This window comes from Lynx rufus, unplaced genomic scaffold (genome assembly GCF_022079265.1).
Source record: "Lynx rufus isolate CCGP_SWC_20201006 ecotype Redwood Valley unplaced genomic scaffold, mLynRuf1.p SCAF_13, whole genome shotgun sequence".
NCBI classification, from domain to species: domain Eukaryota; kingdom Metazoa; phylum Chordata; class Mammalia; order Carnivora; family Felidae; genus Lynx; species Lynx rufus.
In genome coordinates, this window is record NW_025814827.1 from 6,057,759 (window position 1) to 6,070,771 (window position 13,013).

At 41.1% G+C, this 13,013-nt stretch overlaps 1 protein-coding gene across 5 annotated transcripts in view; it reads right to left on the reverse strand.

Annotated features, from left to right (window-relative positions):
- Positions 1-5,123: 5,123 nt before the first annotated feature.
- LRRC49 (leucine rich repeat containing 49) overlaps positions 5,124-13,013 on the reverse strand; it is a 148,873-nt gene continuing 140,983 nt past the window's right edge. For all 5 annotated transcript variants that reach the window (XM_047074431.1, XM_047074428.1, XM_047074430.1 and 2 more), the window contains one exon: positions 5,124-5,386. In XM_047074431.1, coding sequence (XP_046930387.1) covers positions 5,183-5,386 — 204 coding nt within the window. In that variant the 3' untranslated portion in view covers positions 5,124-5,182. The remainder of the gene's footprint in view (positions 5,387-13,013) is intronic.

A 13,013-nucleotide genomic window follows, 5' to 3' on the forward strand; every position in this document is an offset into this window, starting at 1 on the left:
GGTGATTCTCAAAAACACTATGTTGGGTAAAAACAGCCTGGCACAAAAAAATGTACATACTCTATTGTTACATGTATAGAAGTTCTAGAACAAACAAAATTAATCAATGGTGAAAGAAATTAGAAAAATAGTTGTTCATGGGGAGAGGCAAGGACTGATTCGAAGAATTTTCCTGAAACAATTAAAATGTTTTATATCTTAATCGAGATGTTGAACATACTTTCAAAATTAATCAAATTATACACTTAAGTGCATTTCACTGTATAGAAAATTCATCTTTTAAAAAAGCCCTAGAACAGTCTCTTCTGGGCAGACACACCCTTTGCATAATATAATCAGGTTGCAAATATGAAAATCTAATTGTCATTGTTGTATGTGGAAGAGCTGGAAGTTGTATTCTCTGCTATGGGAATGCCAGCTGATACAAATCACTTCAGAGAGCAATTTGCCAATATTTAATATAGTTGACTGTGTGCATATGACCCAGAAATTCCACTAGTAACTGTGTACTTCCTAAACTCACACATATATTCAAAGTATATTCAAAGCATATATATTCAAGTATATTCAAAACGGCATTGTATGTAATAGTTATAAACTAGAAATCAGTCAATACTCACCAATAGGAAAATGGATATATAAACCCCATATGGGACATAGAACTGAATAGCAAACAGCAGTAAAAAAAAGGATAAAATAAAGTAGGATTACTCCCATCATTTATGTTTCTGAGTACCTTTACTCAGAAACAGAAAACTGAATGGGGGGAAAAAGAAGGCACAGAAAAATATACACTGTGTGATACCATTTGTATAAAATTTGAAAATAAAAAAATTCAATAAACTCCCTATGCATAAATGCACAAATACAAATGCTATGAAACATGAATGAATAATGAGCATACAATTCAGAATAGTGGTTACCTCTGGGGAAGGAATGAAGTATACAGAGGCTCTATCTTTACTTGTGAAGCTTTATTTTTATTTTTATTAAAAATTTTTTTTTATGTTTATTTATTTTTGAGAGACAGAGACAGAGTGTGAGCGGGGAGGGGCGGAGAGAAACAGAGAAAGACACAGAATCTGAAGAGGCTCCAGGCTCTGAGCTGTCAGCACAGAGCCCGACGTGGGGCTGGAACTCACAAACCGTGAGATCATGACCTGAGCCGAAGTTGGACGCTTAACCAACTGAGCCACCCAGGCACCCTGTGAAGCTTTATTTTTAAAATCTAAAGCAAGTGTGGAAAAATATTAACATGTTACGATTGGTGGTGGATACAGGGTATTTATTTGAGATACTACTACTCTACATGCATGGCTATATGTTGAAATATTTCAAGATAAAGAAAGGGAAGAAGTCAACTTTCCAACTCAAGCTTCCAGAGACTGGGTAAGGGATAGATACATAGTTTCATTGTCTCCTGAAGAGAAAGTGCAAACTATCCCATTGCCCAAGAAATATAGGAGTCATGTACTCTTTTGAGCTTTGAGTATACTTTAGCTCATTTATATACCCTTACTCTCTTTCCACAAACGATTTAAGGTAGCTTGCAACAGAAGACACAGACATTGAGCCAGGAAAACATAAACATAACTAGAAAATCAGGATCAAAGATAACAAATATTTCACCCATACTGGTTAACCACAGTTGCTGTGATCAAATTTCAAACTTGGCTCTGAACTTCTTGGCAATAGCACCCAGCATCTATAGCTGACCCAGAAAAGCAGGTTACAAAAACTAACCTTTGTTCTTCGAGATTTAAACTTAATATTTTCCTAAGCAGTCTTTCTGTATTGTTTTGCATTTTGCCTCGCTGACTAGTCAGGTTCTCCTTTCATTTTTGTTCTTTTGTCCTCCCTGGCTCCCATCCTCCTTCCCTCCCTTCTTTTCTTCCTTTCCTTCCTTTCTTTTCATTCTTTCATTTATTTGGTTCAGATGCCAGATCCTTACAACGACCAGTGGTTATGAAAGCGGGTCCTATCTATTATTGGTTGGCTGAAATACCCTTAGGTGAGGTTTTCAACCTCTCTGTGCCTCAGTTTTCAGATGTTCACGGGATAATTATCACATGTATATGACTGTTGGGAGATTAAATGAGATAATGCGTGTAAAGAGCTTAGAATAACACAAGATCTTAATCGATCTGAGTTGTTGTTATGATTATTGTCAGTCAGTGGAGTACCTGAATCCCGGTGGGTGGACTCCCTGCCCTGGCCAGGAATAGATGAGGATCAGGGTAAGGCTTTGTGGTCTCACTTGCCAGGCCTTCAGTGGAGGGAAGCTCAGGAAGGAGGAGGCTGATACCAGCACCATCCTCAGACGGTAGCACGGTTAACTAGCCTCAGATCCAACGGTACCCCTACCAACCATCCCCACATCTAGCAGCACATTTAACCATTTAAGTGCTGAGCCAGAACATGGGGGACAGTATCTCTCCAAATGGGGGGATACTAGCCATTTTTTGCTTCTGAGGCAACCACAAAGTTGTTTCCGTTTGAGAATGCTTTTGGAAAAAAGGAACCCTTCGGCACACACTAGCCTAGATAGCCTCAGACTGTGGGGTATGCATTTCCTCCTTTCCTACAGACCCTGGAAAGCCCCACGTAGAGAGGACAACTCGTTCCAGGGATCACCACTAACAACATAAGACCCTCTCTGGATTCCAGACCCAGTAGACTTGGGTCCTCTTGTCCTTTCATCTGGGGATTATCTATACCTAGGAACTCCAGTAAGCAAAATGGATTGGGGGGGGGGTGTTGAGCTGGAGGGGATAAGAATTACAGGGGAGGACACAGCCATTGGGAGTTTGGGACCAGGCAAAATAAGGATTCAAGAAATAGAAATCAATCAGTGTGGATAGTGGGGGCAGACAAGAGAGAGCTCAGGTACAACGGGATGAGAGACCAAGCGACTAAAGCTGGGCCATAAAAAGATTTGGTTTCAGGAACAAGACAGAAACCCTATGACTAGGCCTGAAGCAGAAGGTCTGGGTAGAGCCCCTGTGCCTGCAGGCCTGCTGCCAAGCCACTGAGTGCTGACCCAAGGTTCTTAAATTCCCAGAATAACCAGGGAGGGCCAAGAATGCATGTGAATATGAGGGTCAGATGCCTTTAGCATCAGGGATGGGAGGGCCAGGGGAGAAGAGGCAGCATTCAGGAAGCCAGACAGATGACTTATTAAACAGCCAGGCCATTCACCTGCAAAACCTTGAGTGAGCAAGCTCCCCACATGCCCAAGGTGTCACAAGCTCTGGCCTTCCCTACCTACTAAAAGCCCGTGAACAAGACATCTTTGTTTCTCTTCTCAACATCACCCACTAGGTGGGATCTCATTTCCATATCAAACAAGATAGACCCAAGCCTCCCCCGAGAGAAATCACCCTTTACCAGCCAGATGAGAGATGGTTCAGATTTTAATTTTGAGAGACTGCAGGAGCGTCAAGAAACCCTAATAGTTGTTCCCATCCAGAAGCACCCATTCTGTGGTTCAGTCTGTTTCTAGAAGAATAGCTTCATTTACTGGTGTTCACTGTGTGCCAGGTATTATGATACATGCCTTGAATGTTTCATCTCATTTGCTCCTCACGACACTGTTATAAGCTGGGTAGTATTATGAGGCAGGCGTGGTTCAGATAGATCATAGGCAAGTGAACTGGTAGCTTGAGCACCAAGATACAAACCCAGGACAGCATGACTCACAAGGTCACGTTCTGAAACATCATGCTAACCATCTAACCTTGACCACTGCCTCTTGGGCGAGCTCTTAAGGAGGTGGGTGTTTCTCAGAACTGCACAAACAAGTTACCTAGCTTCCTTCCAAGCATTTCTGTATGTACTCTGGAATACATCTGTACCTCTGTCATCCTGTAACTTCCGCTGTTTTCCCACATTCTGGTGGTCCTGCCAGGCGAAATCTGAGCAAACTGGAGAATTCCAATTTATTGACCTGTAAGGTTGTTTTGCTGAAGTTGTATGATCTCCAGCTATGGTAATGGGCTCACAACAGCCTCCTCACCAGCATGAACTCGGGCAAACCCCTGCTCACGTCTTAGTTACCTGTTGGAACTTCAAATGGAATCAGAAAAATTAGAACCTTTCACCCATGAATTTCTTTTTTTTTCAACGTTTTTTTTTTTTTTTTTTATGTATTTTTGGGACAGAGAGAGACAGAGCATGAACGGGGGAGGGGCAGAGAGAGAGGGAGACACAGAATCGGAAACAGGCTCCGGGCTCTGAGCCATCAGCCCAGAGCCTGACGCGGGGCTCGAACTCACGGACCGCGAGATCGTGACCTGGCTGAAGTCGGACGCTTAACCGACTGCGCCACCCAGGCGCCCCCACCCATGAATTTCTAATACTTCTGAGGTACAGGTACACTGGCCTACCAGAAAAAAAGAGCCCCCAGAGTGGCTAGCAACAGAAAGAAACATCTTTCAGAGAAGCAGACTTACTGATTTGTCACTGCATTTTACATTGGCTTGGGATTCCTTCAGACAGAGCATTTTCTTCCTGCCCCCGTTGTACTCATTTTCATATTTTCTGCCCACAGTGAGCCCACGAGTCCCGGTGGTGCCCTGAGGACGCATCCCTGGAAGAATGGCGCCTCCTCCTACATAAGTGAAGAGAAGGGCTCCTACTCAGCTCAAAAGGAACATAAAATAAATATGACAATTCTGACTGGAGGAAGGACGCAAACAGACGATTTTTTTTTTACTAATTTATTAATAAGTTTATTCTTCACTCATAAAAAAGAACATATTTTTGGCTTTGAAATCATGACATAAAATAAAAAGGCAAATAACTGGAAACTATCAGCTGCGGGTAGGTAGAAGCAACCGATGCCGAAGCAGGAGCGAGCACGCTGCGTGCTCTGGGCTAGAGCAGGGGCACCGGTCGAAGCAAGAACCGCAGACGCAGTGCCAACTCAAGGCCCAGCTATCTCTAGAGACTGCCTAGTTCCCAAAGGTGGCTTGGTCAGCTTACACACGAAGCTAATCCTCTTTCGCTGTCTCTCTCTCCTTCCTTCCTTCCTAACCTTCAGCTACGAGAACAGTAGGCAATAATGCTTTGATGCTAGTCTTTGTAGTTTGCAGCACAGTGTCGTTTTAACATGTTTAACCTACTTATTTTCAACATTCAAAAACACAGAGCTGCTAAAATCAACTGGAACTACAAGCCATTTCTATTTTTGGTCAGTTATCTGCTGTAGGCAAAGCTTCATATAGGAGTTTTTATTGCGGATTTCTATGACTGCGTCCCTAACAAGCTCGATGAACATCTGTGGCCAGAGCTTCTGCAGAGCCTCGTTCTTCATGTTGATGTCCGTGGCTTCCTTCACAAGGTCCTCCATATACATCTTGCAGAATTTCTTTTTTTCCTTTATTTCCTGTTAAAAAAAAAAAATGGTGCATGGGGTCATAACCCAAGAGCCAAGGAACAAGGGGCTGAACCAGACTAACTTGAAATGATCTGTTCTGAGCCTCATCCTTCGGAGCAGGAGTGCTTTCCTAGACACTCTTGACACAAAGCCCTGCTTGAGTAAAGCCAGCAGTAGGGAGTTCTCTACTTCCCAGTCCACTCCTACCTCTGGTGGGCAGCTCTGTTGGAAGTGGGTTTTGATCGGAATCACTCAGATGGTAACAGCGATTACTCTGTTGGTAGACTTTCTCCTTTCTCAGTTAAGACAGGTTAGTTCACATAAGACAGATGAATGCAGAGGTTCATGGCTTGTGGTGCTAAATGTATCATGGCACTGATACCGACAATCTTAATTGGTATGAGGTTAGTTAATATCCATATACATACTTGAAATACCCATATGCTGAATTTAGTCTGTATTTTAAGAAATTGTGTAGTGGTACTACACTGATTTATTAGCCTAGACCACTTGGACAAAGTTGGGAGAACGTGTACAAGCAGGAAGAGGAGATATATACAAGCCAGGGACCCAGAACTTGGCCTTGAGAGAAACAGTGCTCCCACTCAACTTCTGGGTCTGGAAGCCTGCAAATGAAAAACCTGGGTCCAAAACACCATAGAGTAGCTTTGGGCCCGAGGCTACTCAGGCACTGGGCCCCAATTTCACGACAGAGGCTGAAACAAACCCATTTTCTTCAATATAAGAATTCAACATTTATTTTGGCTATTAATACTTGTGAGGAGTATCGAGGCATTATGATGGAAAGTGCCACAATACATATGGAAAAATTAATGGAACAGATCAGACAGTCAGAATTATAGGAAAGCAATTCACATCAGTGAAAGAGAAAAGAAATAATAAATGTCAACGAGACAATGGGCTTAGCTTCTTGGAAAAGAATCTACTCAAACCTCCAACTCATAAAAATACCAAAATAATTTCAAGATGAATTAAAGAGTTAAATTTAAAGTATCAACAGGGGTGCCTGGGTAGCTCGGTCGGTTAAGCGTCTGTCTTCAGCTCAGGTCATGACTTCACAGTTTGTGAGTTCGAGTCCCCCGTCGGGCTCTATGCTGACAGCTCAGAGTCTGGAGCCTGCTTCTGATTCTGTGTCTCCCTCTCTTTCTCTCTCTGTCCCCTCCCCTGCTTGTCCTTTCCCTCTCTCTCAAAAATAAATAAACATTAAAAAATGTATATTAACAGATATTGTCATTAAAATTATACTTTTAAGGACTTGTAATAACAAGGAAAATACATTACAATGTTAAATGGAAAAAACAAAATTAAATTTTGAGGTTTAAAAGAGGTTGCATTATACACGTGTATGTATTTGTCAAAACTTGGCAAGCGTACATCTAAGATTTGTGTATCGTCGGGTGTAAGTTTCACCTCAGAAGAAGAAACTATGTAAAATACTGAACTCTAAATGATATGTATGCTGAAATATTTAGGAAGAAGCATGCTAATGTCTGCACTTACTCTGAAATGAATGAAACACTATAAGGTGTATTGGTGGTAAAGAGAGGATGGGGAAATGTACAGGTGTGAGACAAGCACGCGCACTGTAGTACAATGTTAACGACAGAATCTAGGTTGGGGGTAGGGGTGTTCACTGTAAAATGCTTTCAACGTCGCTGTATGTTCGAAATTTTCAAGAAAACGTCAGAAAAAGTATACGGAAAATTTTTGGAAGAAAATATACTCCAGTATCATTAAGATTGCCTTTGGGTTGTGAGATGACAAGTGCTTTTTCCTCCCTTGTTCTATTTCTCTTCCTTTTCCAAATGTTTACAATTTTTAAAACAACCAAAGATGTTTTAGATTCTTGATTAATTCACATAAGTTAATGATGAATCACAATTGTCGCCAACTTTCCCTGACAAAGACATATTTTAGAAATTTTCTTATGACATGTATGAGTTCTCTAAATAATCACTCACCATTCAGGGGTCAGCATACTGACCTGATTTAGTTCATATGCTAAAAACAACTGGTCACGAGTTGACCTCTCGTAAAAATATGTACAGATTGTGATGGGCGATAAATAACAAATGGTTCCAGCTGGCTACTTCTCCGAGGAACCTAACTTTCTCTAACTCTGAAATATGGTCTGGGACTTAGTCACCTGCACTAAGTTAGCTTGTTGATGAGAACAGCATTGAGCTGTTCCCTTTTAACACTCAGTAAATCTGGGCTACGTAGGGACTACCAAGGAGAAAGACAAGTGTGAATCACTGGAGATCGATCACTAGCCGAAATGAGCAATATTTTACAACGTGCAATACATTTACACGGGGAGAAGGCCCACAGCGTATTTAGTGAATGCCTCTTTTACACATTGGTAAGTTTCTTAAAACACAATTTTGAGTCTTTTAAGGAAGAAAAGTTCTAGCAGTAAGACTGGAAAGTTACCATGGTAACGTAGGGATAACAAAAATTTAAAGAATTTTTATATGACATACTTTGTTAAATAATTTATACAAAATACAAATTAAACTTTTCATAATTGGCATAGTGCAGTTTTTGGTTTTAAAATTTCTTGCTATAGCTCCTTTCCATTACTTCTTTATAGACATGTTGCTACAGAATTGTATCTGCCATAATAACCCTTAATTTAGTAACTGTTTGAAGGCAGTTTTACTTCATCATTTCTTCTCTGCTCCAAGCCAATTACTCGCATCTCCATGAAGTGTGCTCTATACTCATCAGGGGTCTGCCAGGGCGGCTCACTCTGCCTGTCCAGAATGATCCTGTTAAAAGCACATTAGAGATACCTCTCTTGCCCTGACCCGTCAAGGAGTTATTGCTCTTTGAATAATGCTTTTTCCATTCTCAAATGCTTTCATATACTTATTTTTTTCTTTCCCACAATATCCCTGTGGGGTTCATAAAGCAAGTATTATACAAGTTCAATCCTGATGAGATGAACCCTAAACAATGTTGTTTATTTCACTGGACTACGATTTTGTTGTCAGGAAGATGGTTTGGAAACAAAGTAGGGCAAAGAGTGGGATTTGCTGTAGAGCCATTTTAGCTCTAACGGTGCTTGTACTAGGATATAAGCTAAATCTCCATTCCATAAATGGGAAACGGAGGTCAACAGAAGTTGAGGGGCTTGCTCAGGATTAGGTATCATCTACTAACACTTACTTAGAGAAAACTCTAATCTAGTCCTTGAAGGACCTGCAGGCTGGTTGGAGAGACGGGCCCACGATAGGAAAAGCTAACTGAGAAATAGTAAACCGTAAGTGAGTGCTGAATGAGATTGTTTAGACAACAAATATAGTCGGTGTTCAGAGAAGAGAGAGCCCTTTATGCTGGGGTGGTCAGAAAGATTTCAGAAAGCAGCATGATTTACTATGAAAGAGTCCAAGGTCAGTAGTCAGGAGGTCTGAGTTCTACGGGCAGCTCCGGCAGTAACTCACCGTGCAGTCCCCAGTAGTTCCTCTGAGTCTCCAGTTTTCCTCATCTGTCTAAGAACAGGACTGAAATCATTCGTTCCTTTCAGCTGTCTGATTCTATGTTGGTCTTAAATCTTTCTTAGAACAAGTTAGGAGAAAGGATGGACAGCTACCAGGCAACAGAATTATAGGCGTCATCTGTATAATTATACGTGTCATATGTATAATGGAAAGGTTTGCTTACCCTGACTTGTGAGGCACTCACTACAATTCATTCCCTCAACAACTCAAGACCCACGGAAGAGAGAGACTGAGCACTCTGTACTGCAGTGATTTAAATATTTTTCAAAAGGTAAGAAGGAGGGTATATAAGGTTTTATAAGTGAAAGCATGCTAGGTTGTGAGTCAAGAGAGTGATTAAGGGACTAGAGCAAGGTCTTTCAGGTAGTAAGTGGTAGAATCAGGGGCTCAAATCCAGGTCTCCAAGTGGCCAAGTGTTCTGTACAAAATATTATATGGCTTCAGATTTCTTCTCCCTTTGACATTTCTCAAAACAGGAGTCAACATTCCCTGTTTTTAATTCTTGGTTGTTTATTTACTCCTTAAACCACTTTGAGACTCTGATTATATGACTCCACTGAAACCACTCCTGTTAGAAACCTACAACAATGACCTTGATTGCCAAGTTTATGACATTTTTTTCTTCTTGTTTGTGTCCTGCAGGTGTTAGAAAATCATAGCCCACCCGATCAAGGTCATACAGATTTTCACCTATTTTTTCAATAATAACTTTAAAGTTTTGCTTTTCATACTTGGGTTTTTATTTGATCTAGAGTTAATTTTTGTTGCATGGTGTAAAGCAGGGATTCAATATGTAGTTCTGATTTGAGACTCAATTTCCTAACTAGCATTTATTAAACTGTACTAATCTATAATACTTCCTATCTATATCCCCATATACATGGGGTATATGTATTCCATATGCACGGGATAGTTCTGGATCTCGATTGTATTCTCAGGTCTATTTGTCTATTCTGACACTGCCATAATTACTGCAGCTTTACAACAGTACTTGGTATCTGTTAAGGTAAGTTCTCCCCACTTTTACTCTTATATGTTTTCGGTTCTTCCTTCCTTTCAAGTTACCACTAGTTTCTTTCTCTTGCCTCTTTGCATTGTCTGTACTGATAAATAATAATGGTGATATTGGCCATCCTTGTCTTGAAGCTGACTTCAACGGTACATTAGGGTTCTATTGCAAATTACATCAAATTTGGTGGCTTAAAATAGCACATATCTATCATCTCACAGTTTCCGTGCACGAGGAGTCCATGCACAGCTTAGCCGGGTGCTCTGCTCAGGACTTCACAAGGCTGTAGTCAAGCTGTTGGCCAGGCTGTGTTCCTTTCTAAAGCTTGGGTCCTCTTCTAAATCTTGGTGATTGTTGGCAGAATTCAGCGCCTTGCAGTTGTAGAACTGAAGCCCCACTTTCTTGCTGGCTGCCAGCAGGGGGCTGCTCTCAGCTCCTAGAAGCTTCTTGCAGTTTTTGGCCATGTTACCCTCTCGCATGGTGGCTTACTTCTTCAAGGCCAGCAGTAGAATCTCTTATGGAAAGACTGAATCCTCTTTTAAAGGACCTGCCTGATTACGTCAGGCTTACCCAGGATAATCTCCCTTTCCAACTGATCAGAGACCTTAATTATATCTGCAAAATCCCTTTACCCTTGCCACATTCCATTGGTTAGAAGCAAATCACATGTTTACCTGCACTAAAGAGAGTGTGGATACCAGGGGGATGGGAATCACGGAGACCATCTTACTCAGAATTTTGCCTGCCATTAATGCTAATGTTTCTAGAGTTTCCCCATCAAGCAGGATGTTTGCTATCCATTTCCATTTATCCTATTTGCTGATTTAAAAAAATTAAGAATAGATGTTCAATTGTGTGAAATGCCTTTTTAATGTCTACAGAAGTAATCTTAACTTTTCACCTTAGATCTATCAATCTACTAATATTTAATCTTCCTTGCATCCCTAGAATAAACCACACTTGGCTGTATGTTTTGTTACTCATTTAATGTTCTGCTGTAGTCCCCTTGATATTCCTCCTCCTTTTTTTAAAAAAAATTTTAATGTTTTTACTTATTTTTGAGAGAGAGAGAGAGAGAGAGACAGAGAGACAGAGAGAGAGCGCTAGCGGGGGAGGGGAAGAGAGAGAGGGAGACACAGATCCGAAGCAGGCTCCAGGCTCTGAGCTGTCAGCACAGAGCCCAATGAGGGGCTTGAACTCACGAGCCGTGAGATCATGACCTGAGCCAAAGTTGGATGCTTAACTGATTGAGCCACCCAGGCGCACTCCCCTTCCTTTTTTAAAGGATTTTTGTATCATCAATGTTTTTAGATTTCTGGTATGGCTTTTCTTTTTCTGCGCAATCCTGGCAGGTTCTAGATGGAATGTTATGCTGTCTGCAGCATAAGTGTTCCTTCTTTTTCAATACTCTTGAACAATTTAAAAATCACTGGAATTGTCTATTCTTTATAGAGTTGGTTGATCTCTCTATGACATTGTTCTTGTTTTGCATGCAGCTCTTTAATATTTTTCTAAATGTCTTTTGTTGAAATTAGTGTTAATTTTTGACTCATGGAACCAAGTGCCTTCAAGAAAAGGACTCACAATCCTGCCAGTTTGGCTTTCATTCTCCTCTTTTGGCCACATCAGGAAGCCCCTTTTGTGCAAAGATTAAATTCAGTCCTTTCACACAGTCCTCTCACTACCCTTTGTAGTCTCTTCTTTTAACACCATCTACCTCAATCACTGTGCTTCTGAAGAGTGAACTGCTCGTAGCTCCTGGCTCTCACCTTGTCTTTTTACGCTTTTAATGCCTTTTATTCATAGTGTGCTATTTCTCAGAATTGCCCTTTTCCCTCTGCATAAAGCTACATTTTATCATTTAAGACTGAGATCAGGAAGCTTCTTCTCTAGAAAGCCTCCCTTGACCTGGATAAGATAACCCTCCTTCATTCTCTTGATATACTGATTTATAATCATCCCTGTGGATGTCTATTTCCTCCATTAGAGTGTGACATCCTGGGGCGCCTGGGTGGCTCAGTTGGTTGAGTGTCGGACTTTGGCTCGGGTCATGATCTCATGGTTTGTGAGTTTGAGCCTCGTGTCAGGCTCTGTGCTGACAGCTCAGAGCCTGGGGCCTGCTCAGATTCTGTGTCTCCCTCTCTCTGCCCCCCTCCCCCCCAACATACTCTGTCTCTCTCTCTCAAAAATAAATAAACATTAAAAAATAAAAAAAAGAAAGAATGTGACATCCATGAGGATAAGGACAGTGACTTCTACAGCCCAAGTAGTGTGTGACATGATCTTTGAGTGAAAGCATGACTGTAGGGAGGGAAGACTTCAAGGTATTCAAGTATCTGAAGAGTTTTCATGAGAAAGAGACTTAATCTCTTTTCTACATAAGGTGGTACTAGGATCATGAAGTAAAAGTTATTAGGTGGCAGCTTTCAGCTTCACATGGGTAAGAATTTCTTCACCAATGGAGTCGCTCAGAGATAAAGAGCCACCTCATGAAGCAGTAATCTTTTTTGTGTCAGGAGAGTTTAAAGCAGAATCCGAACATCTTTTAGGATGCTATACAAATATTGTTACATTGAGTTTTCAAGGTATTTTCAAGCTGTAACCCTTAGAGCCCTATGGGTTCCAAAGAGATGCTTCAGGATTGGGCATGAGGGGACTGAGATGAGGGGAAAGGAAAGGAAAAGAATAGAAGATCCAGTCAATTGAAGCTCTGAAGTGTCCTTTCCCTCGACAACAACAGTTGGTCTGCTGTTTTTGCTTTGTTTTGACATACTGGGTTTTCAGCTACAATATGGTTTGAATAAAAAGTCTCATAGCTCTTAAAAAACATCTGAAAACCACTTGCCAGGCCATTTCACTTCCATGTATATATAAAATGTATATATAAAATGTGCCTTGCACATAAAGATGCTCGATCAGTGCTTCCTGCTCTCTGTCTTGCTCTCGTGCCCTTTAGTCCCCTCAAAATCTCCTGCAGCATCTTCACATTCTGTTGTTATTTAAAGGATTTGTTCCTTCAGCTTTCTTAGGAGTTCCATCAAGACAGGCACTGAATACTTGTCTTCTTTGTAGCTCCTGCAACACCCTGACATGGTATTCCTCC